At 44.7% G+C, this 18181-nt stretch overlaps 1 protein-coding gene across 1 annotated transcript in view; it reads left to right on the top strand.

Annotated features, from left to right (window-relative positions):
• Window positions 7–18181, top strand: part of MEI1 (meiotic double-stranded break formation protein 1) — a 36614-nt gene continuing 18439 nt past the window's right edge. Inside the window, exons 1-16 of the mRNA XM_021383952.1 lie at window positions 7–79; window positions 2451–2501; window positions 3988–4061; window positions 4720–4825; window positions 5529–5732; window positions 6839–6969; window positions 7506–7620; window positions 8406–8522; window positions 9077–9176; window positions 11656–11790; window positions 12337–12451; window positions 13973–14076; window positions 15046–15187; window positions 15841–15952; window positions 16578–16638; window positions 17875–17972. Coding sequence (XP_021239627.1) covers window positions 2453–2501; window positions 3988–4061; window positions 4720–4825; window positions 5529–5732; window positions 6839–6969; window positions 7506–7620; window positions 8406–8522; window positions 9077–9176; window positions 11656–11790; window positions 12337–12451; window positions 13973–14076; window positions 15046–15187; window positions 15841–15952; window positions 16578–16638; window positions 17875–17972 — 1663 coding nt within the window. The 5' untranslated portion in view covers window positions 7–79; window positions 2451–2452. The remainder of the gene's footprint in view (window positions 80–2450; window positions 2502–3987; window positions 4062–4719; window positions 4826–5528; window positions 5733–6838; window positions 6970–7505; window positions 7621–8405; window positions 8523–9076; window positions 9177–11655; window positions 11791–12336; window positions 12452–13972; window positions 14077–15045; window positions 15188–15840; window positions 15953–16577; window positions 16639–17874; window positions 17973–18181) is intronic.

The following is an 18181-nucleotide window of genomic DNA, read 5'->3' as shown; positions in this document are numbered from 1 at the left end:
GCCTGGCAGGCGCTGCCGGTCGTCCAGCTGCTGGCTCCAGACGAGAGGGGCTGCCTCTGTCTGGTAGGAACGCTCTTCGGTAAGAGCTCTCACACGGCCTAACACAGCATCAAGGAGTTCCCTTTTCATAGGCTTGGATTGGAGGGACCTCTGAGCCTATCCAGTCCCACCCTGTGCCGTGAGCAGTACTGCCACCCCACAGCTCAGGCTGCCCAGGGCCCCATCCAACCTGGCCTTGAACCTCCAGGGATGGGGCACCCACAGCTCTCTGGGTAGCCTGTGCCACCACTCCACTGCCCACTGAGTGAAATTTTTTCCTGACATCTAAGCTAAATGTCCCCTCTTTTAGTTGAAAATGGTTCCACCTTGTGCTGTCGTTATCTACCCATGTAAAATGTCAGTCCCCCTTCTGCATGTAAGCTCCATTGAAGTACTGGCAGGCCGCAATGAGGTCTCCTCGCAGCCTTCTCTTCTCCAGGCTGAACAAGCCCAGCTCCCTCAGCCAGTCTTCATAGGAGAGGTACTCTAGCCCTCTGAGCATCTTGTGGCCTCCTCTGGATCTGCTCCAACAGCTCCACATCTTTCTTTTAGTGGGGGGCCCCAGGCCTGGATGCGTTATTCAAAGTATGACCTCGCAAGGACTGAGCAGAGGGGGACAATCCCCTCCCACACCCTGCTGGCCACCCCTCTTCTGATGCAGCCCAGGATACTGTTGGCCTTCCATGCTGCAAGCACACACTACTGGCTTACGTTGAGCTTTTAATCCACCAGAATTCCCCCAAGTACTTCTCCACAGGGCTGCTCTCAATGAGGTCTTCTCTCAGTCTGTACACATATCTGGGATTTCCCTGACCCAGGTTTCTCCACATTCAATACCCCCCCAAAAAGGGCAATAGACCACTGAGATGTCCAATTCCATAATTCCGCCAATGTTCTCTGTTACGTGTCATTGTTCCCCATAGAAAAGGGCCTATCATTCCAACTAGAATAGGGTAATTAATTTCCCTCTTCCCCAAGAAACAGATCTGGCATGTTAATAAAGCTCCCACAGCTTTCCTAAGCATCTTGACAGATCTTTAAAGTCTTTATGGAGAACTGAGCACTCTGGCTTTTATGGCTCTTCCCAGAACTCCCTCTGCTCTGGTCTCATGCCTCAGTGCTTTCTCATCTTGTGATGCTATATGAAAATCCACACAGAAATGGAAGTGTGAGCTTAAAAAGGGTGTTACAGGATTTACTATCGGATAGTAACCTACACAGTATTTTTTTCCCCCGCTGTCACATTATATTTGTTGAAATTCTTCTAGCTGTAGGACTACAACACCTGCTTCTTCCTGGTGGGTCAGGCTCCCAGCAGAACGCAGCGTTCAGAGAGATGTCAGAAAGTGCCTTTCCAATAGCGATCCCTCAGATCTCGAACATCTCTCACTGTTTCTGTTTGCATAGCAGTGCTGTGGGCAAGGTCTTTGAAATATCTAAAATCTTGTCAGAGGAGAAATAATAGTGTAAATGAGGGAACGGTCAGGCTGGAAGAGAAAGGTGGAGGGTATGAATGCAAATGCTTTCAAAGAGCAATTATACTGTGTTCCTTGAAGTCCACAATCTCATTTGCACATCACAGATACATGTTTTGCACGAGGTGATTTACAAGCCCCTTTCCCTGCCACAACACTGAATAATTCAATCTGCGTTTCCCAGCTGGTTTCTCAGCACAAACTGTGCTTTGCACATTGGAAACAGCTTTGTTAGAATGTTGTGCAGGTTTTGTTCTCTTGATCACACAGATTTTTATTGAGCACTGTCTGCACACAACCCTATACAGATGTGGAGGGAGTAGTGCTTATGGCCAGTTCATTCGTACACTGTAGGATCCTAAACCAAATACCCCAGAAGACAGAGCTTTACTTGCATTTCAGTGCTCCATTTTTAAATAATCAGCCTGTGTGCCTCTCTGAAAAGATATACAATTAAATTTTGGGGGGACAGCTTTGTGATTTTGCTGTAGTTGATTGGCATTTTCAGTACAGTGGAGGGAGAAGACTTGGTGATGAGTAAGAATAAGAGTAAGATAGGAAGGACATCTCACAGGTGGGCTGTGACTTGTGTCATTCTGTAGTGTTGTAGTTCAGATGTATGATGTTGGACCGTGCACTGACGTGCAGTGATGTTCGCAGTTTCATGTTTACCTACATAGGTGGAGCCACTGACTTCAGCTACAGAGTACATTAAAAATTCTGAGAAAACAGAACACCTCGTCCCTTTTTCCTCGTTATGAGGGCACCTTTTGCAGAATCTACCCTCCTCTGATGGAATCAGACTGGCCTCATGTGAAGCAGGGGGAAGCAAACCAGTACTGAAATAATGTGCAGCTGTTTTTACAAGAAGGCTTTACAGCACTGATGATCACAAGCAGGAATGAGTTCCACAATTGATTGTGCTTTATCTTTTAGGGATGTGTCATGCTGTGGAAGACAGCGATACTCGGGACCAGTTTGAAGAAGGTGAGCTGCAGATGCCTTGTCCCAGTCAGTGGCAGTTTGTGAGAGGCATTCATCTTATCTGATAGTGGTAGTGAGGCGCACAGCTTCTGCACAGCTTGAATTAGGAAGAGCTTCTATTTTCTGCCAATTGCAAAAGTGATAAGAAGACCATTGCAATATTTTGGGTTGTATGTGTGTGAAGTGCATGCACATTTAAATCTTAGTGTTTCTCCCTCTGGTTCTGTGTGTGCCAACAGATGGGTAGCATTGGTAAATAAAGCCCCATCTTTGGACCTGACCAAATGGAAATCTTCATATTGGCTTCACAGAGCTTTAGAATCTAGTGCTTCCTCCTCAGGACAAACAGTATTTGGGATGTAGCTGTACAGCTTTTAGATTCCTCTCTCTGTGCAGTCCTTCATTTGTAATCTGGAGGAAACGCCTGCAGGGCTGAGAAGGGATGTCTGCAGTCCTATTAACCTTGGGCGTCTCTGCTGAGTCTTGTGATATTCACAGAGCAGTGATTTCCTCCTGTCCAGCCATGAGAGATGAAAGGTGATGTGACCAGCTCCTTTCAGAGAGGTATCAGTTTTCAGACACGTGCTTGAAATGTGTTGCAAAGATGAGAAATCTTTCTGTCATGATGCAGTTCTGCTGAGAGGTGGATGATTTCAAACTGAGGAAATTTAACTTAATGATACCTAATTATTGAAAGTTCTTAGAAATTCTGAGAGTTCCAGGCAAGAAAGGGCCATTAAATCACCTATATATCACCTGCCTCAAGATACGCCTCTGCTCAGAAACTTGGCTCTTCATCTAAAGTAGGTCTCCTAGATTAACTCACAGTATTGCCCTGGATATACCAAGAGATGGTACACCTAGAAATCTCTGGTATTTTTTTTTAATGCTTTCTTAGAATATGAATAAAAAGAATGTGTTAGAGTACAGTGTGCCCTGTTTGAAATGAGTCATGCCATGACAAGAAGATGTATCCAGACCAGCTTGATGAAATTGTATGGAGTGATATTCTGCACTGTGCCTCAGTCAAGAGTCACAAAGATGAGCCGGGCCTCACTTTCTGGAAAGGAATGCATGTGTCTGGTAGACTGTAATGTTACCTTCTCTGCAAGGCTGTTTTTAAAGGCCAGTTTTCATACTGTGGGATGCCTGCTCTATTCAATTATCAGATTTTTTCATGGTTTCAAACTTGAGCTTTGTTTCCTTCCCTTCCTTATGTTTACTTGATGTCCTGATACACCCTTTGTCATTTCCATGCATGGTTTGTGATGCTGCTAGAATGGGATTGCTGCTGTAATGTTGCTGCAGAGAGCCTCAGCTGGGCTATCAGAAGTAATAGCATTGGGGCTCTGCTGTTACCCTGCTCTCTCAGCACCTCCACGCTCATTTAATGGCTAAGCTCTTTGCTCACTGGCCTGCTAAAGCCCTGTGGAGGATGGATTGTGAGTGCTCTTCGATGTGAATTACTGATCCCATTTCTTCTGCCTAGTTCTGGTGCAGCTTATAGTGGAGCTGAAGTCAGAGCAGTACTTGCGCTGCATTCTGGATGAAAGCCAAAAAGAGGTCAGTGAAGATGAATTCCCTGCCCTTCCCTTCTGTTCTTCAGGGGCTGAAGAGATGAGAATGAGAGGCTCTGTGAAACTGCAGCTACTGCATTGGGATGCAGCTCCTACTGTAGTGGGATGTCCTAATGCCAGTTCCCCTGCAGTGATTTTGGCATTGGTGTCTTCTCTGGAGTTTTCCTATTGCTCCCACAGCACGCTGTAGCTGTGTGGCTTCATAATGCTTTAATGAAGCTGTGTGTTTTCCTCAGATTCTTCTTTTCCTCCTTTTCTGCGTCAGTGGAATGAGGAGCTTTCACAGCCTTCTGCCGTCTTTATTCCTAAGTTTGTGGTGGTCCTATGGGGTACAAAAAATTGAGAAATAGCAAAAGCAGGGAGAAGTTTAGCTGGTTCGTCTGCTCTTATAGGAGGTGGAGGGGAAAGGGGCAACAAGAAGATTTCTTGGATAAATTAAAGAAACACTGCTGCATTTTGGAGACTTAATAGGTGTGTTCAGAGTTTTCCTCTGATTTACCCTAAATGGTGAAAGGACCCGGTTTAGGTGAAGATCCTGTTTTGGAGCGTGGTGCATCACAGAGAGCTTACTGTTTTTTGTGTCTTTCTACCTGTGTACTGTGTTCTCAGCTGTGAAATATTTCCTTCCTCTGCCTCCTCTACAGCTGCGCAAAGCAACTACCAGGAGAGGCAGCCTGCCCACGTTCACTCTCTTGGGCAAGCTGGCAGATGCCATCCCAGTCTTTGCTGACATACTGGTGGTCGAGCACAGTGAGTAGCCTGTCACGCTCCACTGAAGGGTTGTAGTCACAGCCCTAATACACATAAGCATGCATGCACTGTCTTTCCCCTGCTGTGTGCGTTTACAAAGGTCGCACAAGAATCCTGTCGCAGAAGATGAAGTGGCATGCAGACCTCCTGGGTTGCTGGTCTACTCAGTAGTAGGCTTGGCGTTGTGCTCTTAGCCATCGTGACACAAACAGCCTCTGAGAATTGTGTTTGTCAATATGCCTTGTGAGCAATAGACATTTAGTTTTCCTCTCCTTGGTTCAGCCTCTGGGGTCTGGTGAGCATACTTAGCTCTTTGTGGAAGTAGCTGGGGTGGTGGAAATCCGTATGATGAACAGTTTTCTCCTCAGGCCATTTTTTACTGTACCTCTGCTCAGAGGCTCTTAGAAGCATTTCCTATGTCCCTAAATGTTTGACTGGATCAGAGGGAGAGACAGTGGTGAGGTAGCACAATGTTCACTGGTATTTGTTAATCTGTGTACATCAGTCTGTGCAGTGGGCTTGTGCAAGTTGTACTGGTTTTGACTGGGAGAGGATATAGTCAGTGGCTGTGTGGTGCTTGGCTGCCTACTGAATTTAAATCGCAGCACAAGTTTTCAAGGGAAATAGGCTGATGCTTTAAAAAAGTCAGTTCACAAGTCAGTTCACTGGTATGAATGCCTGCCATTTCTGTTCTTCACGCTAGGTAATTTAGTGGATCATCTGCTGGTGGGCTTGATGTACCCAAATGAAGGTGTAAAGGCTGCTGTCTGCTACTTGTATGGCAAGCTGTACTCCTCTCCTGTTGGCACAGAAAAGCTCTCAGCACACTTCGAAGAAAGGCTGTGTAGCCTCTTCTTGAATACTTTCGGCCATGCGCAGACAAAGGAGCTGCAGGTTAATTGCTTGGGTAAGGCACTGCTGAGAGAAACTGCAAGGTGCAAGGGAAGGATTAGAGCAAAGTAGAAATCCTTGGATGGTGTAGATACCCTGATATGGGTCGGGCTCTAGAGGAGCTGTTTTTCTGCTCGTTTAAGCAATTGATCCTTTCCGTAACTACACAGCAGTGAAATGACCCAGACCTGCTGTTGTGCTCCCCCAGCCTCTGTTGTCCCTTAAAGCCCCATGGTTGCCTCGCACTGATTCATTTTCAAAGTTTCCTCAGGGTTTGCACCATGATTTGACTTGCCTGAATACGATGTTACCAGACTCAAACTACCTGAATGCAAACACAATGTACAGACAGGTGGGTTTTGCAGAGCACCAGGACAGAGTAACATACGGAAGGGTCAGTTTGGGACATTTATTCTTCATATTGCACTTACCAGCTGTTGGCGGAGAGCACAGTTTCAGCCTTCCTGGCACTGTTTGTTTGCAAACCATCCAGGGATTTCCTTTTCCTTGTAGGAGGTAAGCAGGAATTGGATTGCTCCTCAGATCTACTCAGCTGCTAGAAAAGGATGATGTCTTCTTAGGAAGCTGAGCTCGGGCCTTGTCTCCTGTGAATTTGTGCTGATGTGTACAGATGATTTGCATCAATACCTGTAGCAGTGCTCTATACTTCTATACTGAAGTTGTTTTTTTGGGTTTTGTATGTGTGGATGTCCTTTAACAGAATGCAGCCATTTCTGTAAGAGCCTGAGAAAGTAGAAAGGGAAGATAAATGCCATGGCTCTAGGAAGTATTCCAGGGAAATTATCTACTTAACTGTTTGGTCCTTGGCTGTAGTGTGGAGAAAAATGCAAGTCAAGAGCTCTCTAAAGAAACAATTTAAGGGGAAAGACAGTGCAAGTAGAAGGCGCGGGGAGTCATTTATTACTGCACATGCAGATCTCTCAGGAATGGGGAGCAATCAGACCTGGCAAAAAGAACCTGTAACAAGGGGTTGCAAGATGCGTGGCTCATCTTGTCTTTGCTCGGAGTGCTGGAAAGAGAAGGAAACTGACCTAGGCTGTAAGTACTTCTAAATTAATCCCATGTCCATTATGATGCTCGCTTTTGCTCCCCTTTTTGCAGGTTTGCTAAAGGAGCTGCTGAAATCTGAACATTTTGTATCCATTCTTATGAATAATCCAAAAACAGAAGAAGAGTCTGAAAACTCTGATTTGTTAGAAGGGGAAAATCCACTTCCACTCATTCTCAAAAAGGTGATTGATGAAGTAGTCTTACAGCATGCAACCTATGACTTTTTAACACATTATCCCTTGTTCTGAGATGAATTGTTGGTGGATATAAGAGTTTGATAGCTTGTATTGAATTTTTATTTGAGGCATTTGGGTGCTGCTGCCAACACTGACCAGCAACAGAGGCTGCAGTGGAAAATGCAGACACCACCATAGGTCTCCTCATGGTTCATTCCTGCATCCTGGTGTTTTCCTTTTGGCCTCCTCTGGTTTTACTCACTGACACTTTAGTTCTGATACAGCTCTGGTAGTGCCAACATGACTAAATATCGAGGTGGAGCTATTCATACTCATAATCTTATTTATTGTGGTTCTCACACTGCATTTCTGAGTGCGTTTGATGCAGTGTTTTATTTTGCCTTGCCAAGTTTAACCGATGAAATGCATGTCAAAAGAGCGGCCTTCATTTATGTTTAAATTTTAAAGTTTAGAGGAAACTGTTACAACTGATAAGTGCACAGTTGACTTCCTCACTCCTTTTTGCTTTTGTTTCCTGACAGCTTTTGTTGACCAGAGATGAGATGTTACAGGCAGCAAGCTCTCACTGTATGGCTGCAGTGCTGGTTCACTCTCCCAGCAGATATGCTCCTGCCTTTATCCATGCTGATGTCCCAGGTGAAGAAGTGCAATAATATTGTATTGTCCATCTCCCTGGCTTTTTGTTCTAGGAATCAATCTGGCTCCATGAAATCCACTGATGACATAATCATCTATGCAATGACCTTTTATTATCACTAGAAATGTCTAATGTGATTTTAGAAACAGTAGTGAAGATTGAGTTTTCAACTGAAAGTATAGAAGCAGCTGTCAACAAGCAAAATGGGATTTCCTCAGCAAGAATTTGGACAAGTCCTTGAGGTCAAGGAACCTCTTGAAGTATAGGTGCAAAGGCTAAACTCGCTGGGTTCCCATCAATACTAAATATTGTAAATTTTCATAGAATTTGATCTTGTAGATCTGGCTTTAAAATATAGCTGTGGGAGATGGCTCATTGCTCACTCTATTCCCAGAAGACAGAAGCGCTTTGATTTTGCAAATTCCTTGTGAGATGCGAAAGTTCATAGGAAAAAAAAGATCACTGCATGTGTTAAAGCTTGCTTTGTGACTTCATTTACGCCAGAGGCTAGAGCCACAATTCAGCTCCTGCCTGATAAGTTTGCGCTGAGAAGAAGCCTGCCTGGGGGACTCTGCTCTCCAGTCACCGTGTTTTGAAGGCTAGCATGCCTCTGAGTATCCACTCCATCCTCCATTCCTTCCATTTCATAATACATCCACTCTCCCCCTGGCTGTCACTGTGATTCCCGCTTTCTTCCTCCTTCCTCTGCTCTATTCTAGGAGCAGCTGTGCCGTGCTGTGAGCCTCTTACCAGGGTGACCTTATTTGTCTGTACGTTTTCACAGAATTCCTGTTTGAGTGCCTCATGTGCAACAGTGAAATTCTCATCTGGTCAGTGTATTGCACGCTGCTTCTCCTTACTGAAGAGCGCCTTTTCTTCTCCAAGTGTCACACAGTATATGGTGAGTCATCAGCCTTTCTGACAGTGACCGCGAGTAATATCGCTGGCATTTGTTGTGCCTCTAGCTGAATTTCAGCGCTTTACACAAAATCACAGTTTCTAGTCAGGATGGATAAAGGACTGAGAATGAGTACCTATCAGACCCATTTGTGATGTCTACCACGGCTTGAATTTACAGTGTCATTGTCCTAATGAGTTTCTGATGAGCATGCATCCACTACAACAACCAGTTGCCATGACTGTTACTGTAACCTGACTGCTAGTAATAACTAATTATCAGGAGTTACTACTAGGTGTTTCTGAGAACATGTCAAAGGTGCATTTAGGAAGAAAGGCCAAATTACTTCTGCTCTTCTGGACTTCCCTTCAGCAGTGGGGGCTGATGCCTGTTATCAGGGAGCTGAGCGAATATGATGGCTTGAGCAGTTGTTTCTCCCAGTGGCTCAGAAGAATGATTGTTCAAATCTTCCTTCCTTTCAAATATTTGTTTTGTTCCCATCCTGGAATTTGGGGGGTGTTGAAATCCTCCTCTGTGACTTCTCTTGAATGTTGCAGGCATAGAATCTCTGGTGAGGAGTCTCCAGGATGTCCTGCAGTTGAACAATGTGGAGTTACACAAGCAAGGGCTCCTGCTCTTCACTGAAATACTGAAACGGTAAGGGGTTGCCCCCCATCAGGCTCACACATGCAGAGTTTGGTGCCCTAAAATGGAAACTGTTGTGCTTTTGAGTTCTTTTTCCAAGGCCAAATATCTACACCTCTCGAGCCTTTGTGTTTGAGGTATGTTGCTGAGCAAACCCTTATTCCTGTGAAGAAGGGCCTGATAGCTGTTTCCAAATCTCGCAGCTTGTCTTCTTTGTGCTCACTTCCACCAGTACATCTGCCTCTCCCTGCTTCCTTGGCAATCTGGGAGGTGAATTCTCCTTTCGGCTGTAGGCATAAAAGGAGGGAAAAGCTAGAAAAGTCCAGGTGTATGTGAGCCAGCTGGCTCCTGCTAAGTGACAAAATAGAGCATGTAAATTGCATGGCTTCTAGTCCTCTGTCTTCATCTGAGCTAAATTCAAACAGCAAAAACAAATTCCAGGCCGAACGATTAATGCGTTCTGTCAGTTTCTCCCCTTGTTTTCTGCTGAGGAATAACATACTCTGGCTTGTTTTTCTTCTGTGCTTCCTGTTCCTGCCCATATGATCTTGTTCTTGTTGTGTCATGCTAGTGACAGAATCTTGTTTTTGCCACTTAGGTCCCCCAAGAGAGCCCTGGAGCTGAATTTTGGAAATGTCAGTCAATTTTTGTAGCAAGTGGTAGGGTAAAAAGGATGAAGAACATTGTGATGAGGCCAGTGTGGGATCTGTCAGAAAGAGAAACCAGAATGTGGGAAACACTAATTACAGCATTTACGCTTGTAAAACAAAGAGAATGCTCTGTGCAATTACTCTCATTTTCTAGCACACACGTCCTGTTTCTCAGAGGCTTACATTTAAAATGTCACTTTATTTTAAACGGTATCATATGGAGAAAATGGTCTCATGCTGGAACATCTTTTCTTGGTTTTCCTTGCAGCTGGGTTCTCTTACTCTGTAATTGACCCCCACGCTCTGATGTTATCCAGACAAGATGTACTGCCTGAGTTGGCACTGTCAGAAGTGTCAGGAATGGTGGGTAGCTCTCCCTGGAGTGCTCCTTTTCTCTCCCAGCACAACCAGAGTGGCACGCAGAGTTTGGGATCCAAGGACAAGGGGCTGCAGGAAGGTGCAGGAGTGCTGTATTTAATGCATTTTTTCCCCAGGCCCTGCAGACATCATAGTACACCATATTGCAAGTGGGTTTGTGCCTCTTGGGTGAGTCAGCAGTACTCCTCCATCCCTTCCTCCCTGCATGAGTCAGTGAAGACTTTTTTTCCTGATGTGTTTTACTTCAGAGGGTCAGTGATTAAAGGAAGGAAATAGAAGGGATTAATAAAATTAGAGTGTAAGTAGAAACAACTTGAAGTTTAGCACATCACTTATGGCTTGGGCCAGAGGCTAGTCCTGGTGCCTGTGTTCCTTGGCCTTATCCCTGCCTTGCCCACCTCTCAGCCTTTTCTCGCAGCAGAACGTGAGGTGACTTGCCAAGCTGAATTTGATCCCACTGAGTGGCTAAAGAGTGGCTCTGCCTCTGTTCACTTTTTGCCCTGCAGCTGAGCTACTAATTTAATTTCTACTGCAGTTGATTCTTCTCTCCCATTTGTGCATGGGAGCACGTGCTCCTGGCTTGCCTTAGTCTGTCATGTCTATGAAAATGGAGTAACAGGGAATACTCTGGCTTCCAAGTCTGGCTGCTGTCATGCTCTGCTTCTTTTCTTGCTTTGCTTTTGGAGATGCCTTCTGGCAGACCATTAATGCCTCTTTTCCACATGTAGCTGCTTGTCTTCTCCTCTCCTTCATGACTGTACCTGACTTTCCAGGAGTCAGATGAGCACAGTCTGCCACTTGTACATCTCTGCCAATAATGAGATTAATAGCTTGTCATCCCTCCATGCTCTCATGCTGAATGCTCAAAGGCGTTGGATCACAAAGTGATCAGATGACCAAAATGGTCACTATCAAGAATTGAATTATGGTTGTCGTTTTTTTTCCTGTTTACTTTTCGAGTTCTTGAAAGTTCCTGTCCTTCTGGCAGCATCTGGCACTAGAATCAGTGCAGGACTTTTAGAGAAGCTATTCTCATGGCGTTGTCCTTTTTCTAGGATGGTAGTGTTTGCTTGTTTACTCAGAAATATGAATTGCTAGATGAACCTACAAATGCCAGAGCAGATGGCCTCAGCATAAAGTCCTACACAGGGAATGTGTTTTGCAGAGCCTCTTTTTTCTTGTGTTTTTCATGTCAGTATTTGTGGGCGCAGTAACACAGTTATTCAGGCTGTGGGTTCTTTTCATCCTAGTAGGACTCCAGACCTGCTGAAGTTCACTCTTTGTAGCAAACCCTCCACCTACTCAAGTTTGAGACTGCATCCTTTTGAGCAGCTGGCTCTGAATACTAAAAATCATGGCTGGAACCACATGGCTCAGCGGTCCATTTGGTCAAATAAGGAGAGGGCAATGCAGTTACATAACCTGACAGTATTCTCCTCGCTTACTCTGTTTCCTCTTTGCAGGCAACCAGTGGAAATCAAATTATTCACAAACCGAGGTGTATGTATAGATGCCATTGATGTTTTGATGAAGACAGTGGACTGCCCAGTGCTGGAGGTGGAAATGGAGGCTGTGAAAGCTGTGGCAGCTTTTCTGAGGTAGGCAGGAAAGTATTTACAGGCTTTTTCTTCAGATAGATCTGAAGAAATGTTGGTCTCTGCAGCTCCCCTGTGTCTGTGTGGGTGAGTGTGCTCTGCAGTGGGAATTCTGGCTGAGATAGATAGGCATGGGTACAGCAGAGCTAGCTTCCCACCCACCTGCCAGGGATGCGAGGGTGATGAAGCTGTGGTAGGCAGCAAGCTGGTGCATCAAGGACCTAGCATCCCCAGCAGGCTTGTTCTGCAGCTGCTGTGGCTTTGGCACACTGTGGCCCATCTAAACAGATAAGAGCAAGCATAAGACCTTGCACAGTTATATGGTTCTTGACTGTAGTGGGAATGGACGCTCAATGTGGTGAGGGTGTGTTTGTGTTCACATCTGGAGAAGGCACTATTCAGACATCCTGACTTTTGTGTGCTGTGCTGGAGAGAAGTGGCAGTGGCATATTGCTGTCCAAAGAGAAGTTAGTTCTGCTGGTGTTGTATTCTCATGCAGAATGTCCCCAGCAGAAAACATGCACGCTGTCTTTCTTTCTGCTTGTTCAGGAAGGACCATTTGAGCTCCCCTCCAGTCCCATATGAAAAGCTGCAGAAACTGCTGGAGGCATTGCTGAAGCGATGTGCTGACCTTTCCCCACCACAGAGTAGCAACATGCATGCAGTAAGTCAAGAGATATTGTGCTCTTTGGTAGTACCAAGCAGGACGGAGATTATCCTCCTAGCACCGCATGTGGAAGTGGCATGTATTTTCCATCTCCTTACCTGTGACTGTTGTAGTCTCTGGTGTTTCTTTTGATCCTCGTGGCTTGAGATGGTAACAATCTTTGTCTATGAAGATGGATGCTAGTGAGTGCTTTTTCTAAATCAGTGAAAATATGTGGGGCGTCATTTAAGTATGCTGCTCTCTTTATATGTTCAGTGCTTCAAGGTAATTTGGACCTCCCCTTCTTTTGGCCCCTGCCGTGTAGGCTATGTTAGTCAATCTATTTTTTGGCAATGAACATCTCTTACTGTGCCTTCAGACCAAGACAGTCACGTTGTATGCACAGTGATTCCTCAGCAAGGGAATTGGTAGCTACTACTTGAACTGCAAATTCTTTCCTGTTCCTGGAATATGCACTTAATGTGATGCAGTGCTGGGACCTGTGGACATGTCAGGAGAACTCTCATAACTGATGGCTAGTGACGAGACAAGGGCTGAATCTTCTTGCTCTGTCCTTAGGGCCATGAAAGTTTAGATTGCATGTCTGGAGTGGCAAGAGCATCTTGTAGGGGTACCAGAATTCCAAATGCCTGCTGAACTGTCTGTCCTTAGGTCCGCTTTGTTTTGTATCTAATGCCTGTCTTCTCTGCCTGGAGAAAACAGAATAGCTTTCTACCCCACAGGTAAATGTTGGTTAGTCTGTTTGCACACACAGAGCTTTGTGTCCCATTCAGGATAAAAAGCTTTACAGAAAGAAAATTAGGCAAAATATTAAAGACATCCAGTCTACGTTTAATGAGAGTAAAGGGGGAATTATTGTAGCTGTGATAAGGTGTCACAGTATCAAATGGGGAAATGTAAAGAATTCTGAACTGCCAAACACCAATGCATTGCTGTGTCCTGCTCTGGTGGTATTCAGAGAAGACCACCATAGCTGGTTAAGGTTTAATGGCAGATTTTGAGTTCCAAGTGGTTTGTTCACAGTTTGGACAGATGACAAACTCTGACCCTGCAGTTGGCTTCTGTCTGAACTCAGGATGCTGTGTTGGAACAAGGATCAGTACATGGATAATTTCTTACAAATATGAGCCTAAGTAGAGATTTCTGAGCAGTGTTGTGTGAAGAGTAAATGGAAGGAACAAAATTAAAAAAAAAAAAACAAAACACCCAAGTTTTCCCAGAAGGGTTTGAAGCTGAGCTGCTTAAAACTCAGACCAAACCATGGCAATACAGGCTATACTGCTGTACTGCCCAAGGGTCAGAGCAGTGCAGAACTGGTAGCTTTGTAATTCTTTCTTCCATAGGAAAAGCAGAGTAAATCTTTTAACTCTGCTCTCCCTAGGGAGAGCACAACAGTAAAAACCATCTGTGCAAAAGAAGGGATTGAAGTATGTTGTTCCTCCTGCTGCTGGTATCAAAGAGGAGATACATTTTTTTTCTGACAGTGAATACAACATTTTGAAGACTTCTGTCCTTTAGCAGGGTGATCTCCTGTTATCGATGTCCCAGAGTCTTAGTAGAGTTTCTTGGAGACATGGACAGCTATTACTCAACACCCTGGAAAGTTTCAGAAATGCTTGCAGGTGAGGACAAGGAAAGGGTATTGATGGGTACTGTGCGTGTGTCTGTCCGTCTGTCCTTGTGACTGAGTTCCTCTATCAAACCCCACCACTGAAATAATACAGGTGGGTTTAATGCATGGCACTTGTCAGTAAAACAGTAGAAGGAGAAATACGTAGTGATAGTGAAAATTTTGTCGCATCTGTATGTGTCCCCTAAGAAATGTGACTCAGACCTATCAGATTCTCTCATGCCTTTGGTCAAAAGTTGCAGTGAGGTAAGAACTGTTGGGGGAGGTATGTGTGAAAATATCTTCTTGTGCCCTAGATTATGTGATCTCACTGATAAAGGGGTTAACCATGCAATAAATATGTATCTGTTCCAGTTGCTGACCTTGTATTCACTCATATCTGTAACTTGTTACTGCAAGTGAGTTTACAGTCATCAGCTTTTATTGTTTTGCTGAATGAGGGCTCTCTCTCACTGTTTGCTGCATAGAAAGAGGTGACAGATGAGTTTGTGTATGAAACCAGATCTGCCGTTAGACAAGTCTGGTCGCCTCGGTTATTTTGCCTTACATTACTTAATGAGATAATTCAGTCAAAAGAAGCAAATGTCCCTGTCTACGCTGACCCTGTGTCTCGGGGTTGTGCTGAAGGGGAAGCTGGGGCTCTGTCATGATTTTTAGATTAGCTAAATGGCACTCTGGCCTGGCTGCATACCTTTAATCTTGCCACACTAGGGCCTTCCTCAGCAGATATTTTCTTCAGAGAAGCTAAGTCTTCCTTTCCCAATGCACAGTCCTGTTGAGCAACATTGCTGACTTTTATTGAATTCAGTCAAGAGGTAGATCTGTGCTATTGCTGTATTCTTTTGTTTCCAAGCTATTAGATATCTGTGGGGCTCTTCATGGTGAAAGTGTGGTGGTTCTGACTTCCTTTACGGAGTGAGGAGTGTTCCTCTCTCTTCTGGTACCTGCTGTGTGTTTGTAGGTTAGCAGTGGAATTACAGAGTGACCCCATGGCCCAGGAGAACGCTTTCACTGCCCCCAGCTCAGAGAATAAGGAGACGCTGAGCAACTTTTCTGAGTTCCTGTTGAGGATCTGTGACAGTCTCTGCATCCCCATGGTCATGGTAGGATTTCTTTTGGACTTGGTCTGTTCCTTGGGTACCTGGAAAGGTGCTCTCAAGCACCAACAGTAGGTGGCACAAGTCTTTTGGGGAAGAGAGCTTGTAGAGTAAACCTAGAATAGCAGGGGCATTTGCTACCTCTCCAGAGCTAACTTTGGTATTTATTATATAGTTCATGCAAATAGGAGTATATAGTCTCAGAGGGTGGAGAAATTCATAGTGCTGTTTCTTGCTCATTGAATTTGGGTAAAAGTTAATGGACTGTGGTAAAATTGCCCAGTGACCTTCAGCAAGGGTGAGTTGAGTCATCCTGCTCTAAACATTTTAGTGCTGAACTTTAATGCTTGTGTTTGCTGCTGCCCAATAAAACTCTGAAGCACAGGTGTTCAGTGCTACTGAAGTCAGCTGCACTTCAGTGTGTGTGCTGTGTTGTATACTGTGCCAGAGAGTTAGCCATCGGACCTGCAAGAGCAGTTATGTCCAGGGCTATAGGGGAAATAATGTTAGTTGCTACCAGGCATTTTGGAGGAAGAACTGTTCCTCCATTTGTTTGCACTTAGGAATCTAGCTTTCTGGGAGGGCAGGAGGCAGGAGGCAAGCTGCTGCTTTCAGTGTGTATTGCATCCCGCTCATCTGTTCCTTTCTTCCTTCCACAGAACTACCTGGAAAGGGCTGTCAGCTCCTCAGTGATGGAGGTTTTCATATCAGCACTTAATACCCTCTTTACAGTGGTGCCAAACATGCGAAATAAGTTCTCCAAAAAGCTGGGTATGGGGATGGTGTGAAATCATGCTCTCTGTGCTGTTAACTGATGGAACTTGCTGCAGTGGCATATTGCAGAGGCAATGAGCTTTTGTTTGTGGAGGATTATATGACATGTTTGTATGAGTAAGAATGGAGTGCACAGTCATGTTCAGGAGGATGAATGGGTTATTTGGTCTAGCAATAGTGATTGGATAGATTTTATTTTTGATAATTAAACTATATTGGCTTCATCTTTTCCCTTGGAACACTCAGAACTGATTTTTCCTGTGGATTGTTCCTGCTGGATTGTTGGTGGGCTTTCATCATGTAGAATTCCTCTTTACTCTGCGTATTCCTTGCTTTTTGTGCATCAGAGAGGTAATGCAGAATTCCTCTCTTCTAAACGTGTAGATCTTCCGTTCTCTTTCTGAGAAGACAAACAAAGCTCAGAGTTCTCTCCAAACCAAACTTGCAATAGTTTACTGTGGGAGAGAAGGCCTAAAATGTATTCTTACTGAGATGGCCTGCCCTGTTCACTAGGTTTGTGTGGGGATGCGTGGGGATGATTAGGGGGCCAGTCTGCTATTTTCCCTTATGATACATGCATATTCTGTGTTCCTTTGACATTTGTGTCCTGCTTTCTCTCTAGCATCCTCCTGCTTCATCCGACTGACGCTGGAGTTGAAGGCCAGATTTTGCTCTGTACAAAGGTATTGTGATAAGTGCATTGTGAGCAAGTCAAAAATTTCCAGATACGAAAGCAGATCATGCCTTATTTAATGCCCCTGAATTAAACAAGGGTGGCTAGAAGACACAAGAGCTGTTCTATCTCACAGCAAAATGTAAACAGTAACTGTCTGTGGAAAAGCTGGATGTGTGAGAAGGGAGAAGCAGTCAGGAAGGGTGAGGGTAAATTTTCACATCTTTGTGAGAATCCTGTGCTCCACTGTGAGCTATGCAGACAGAGATAAAGCAGCCTGACTTTTAAATTGTGAAGTTGGTGGATGTTTTGTAACGAAGTAACAGTAGCATCTGTTCCATCTGAACCCTGGCTTCCAAGACACATTTTACCACTACTTTTGTTCCCTGTGCTGTTATAATGTGTAAGAAACGGGAGGGAGGAGGAAGACTTCAGCAGAAGGCATTGCAAGGGGTGTTGTGTGGCAGAGGTTATGATTTCTAGGTTGAGGAGGACTGAGGGAGACTTCCTTTTGGTCTGTAGAGATGTTTTACCTCCTCTTTCCTGTGACTGCATCTAATTAAAAGAGTAAACAAAATACGTAGCACCCTCATCCAGGTTACCAGTTTGGGGATACTTGTGGCTAGGAACAGAGTGTGGGGAGTGATCTGGGTTTCTAAATACAATAGTGCACAATACAAGGATGCTATGGTACATTACAAAGATGTTTGATTATGTGCTGTCGGAATAACTGGACAAAGAGTAATACCTGGAAATAGAGCTGTTCTCACCCTTTTAGGAAATGTCTTGGTATTCTTCCTTGTTCAACTCTGTAAACACCGTTGTGCCAAAATGGTTTGCTGTGGCAAACTCCTCAGAGGTGTTTGCCAGTGGAATCGGTTATTGGGAGCTACCCTCATACAGCCTTCTCTGCACAGTTCAGGGCCCTGCACTTGCAAGACTTCCTTTGAATACAGGATTTGAGGTTTGTGAGAGTATCCCACCGCGTTTATATCATCACAAGGCATCTGAAATTACTCACTGTTGTCATCACTAATTGCATCTGCCACTGGGAGCTGTCTGTTCTCTGGGAAGTCTTGATTTTCCTGGAAGCCCGGGTTGGCTCCTGGAGTCCTGTTGTGACAGGGCAGGTGTTTGAATATGATCAGTGAGTAAACCAAAGTTCTGGCAGACAGTTTGTGACACTGGACGTGTAAAGAAGATGTTTCTAGCCTTCTTCACTGTATCTTTCTGCTCTTCTTTACAGTAATCCTGCCTTGAATCAGGCCTGCTCCAGCTTCCTCTGCAACTTGTGCCTGAGCCTTTACTCTGCCACAGAGAAGGAGAGAACTTCTTCTCAAGAAGGCAAGTGTGAGGTTTAGTTGCCAGCCTCTATTTAGGCAAAGAAAAAAAAAGACAAAGAAAAAATGAGGAAAGGGATGGGACACAGGAACATGTATGAGTTCTATTTAGAGATTTCCTTCTAGCTTTTTTAAAACTGCTCCATTGAGATAAAAGTCAGAGAATGCCTTTAGAAGAGTTTGACTTTACTTGAATGACTATGTGCCTATGGT

This window comes from Numida meleagris, chromosome 1 (genome assembly GCF_002078875.1).
Source record: "Numida meleagris isolate 19003 breed g44 Domestic line chromosome 1, NumMel1.0, whole genome shotgun sequence".
NCBI classification, from domain to species: Eukaryota; Metazoa; Chordata; class Aves; order Galliformes; family Numididae; genus Numida; species Numida meleagris.
The sequence above is the reverse complement of the archived record's forward strand: the minus strand, read 5'-3'. Positions and strand labels throughout refer to the sequence as shown.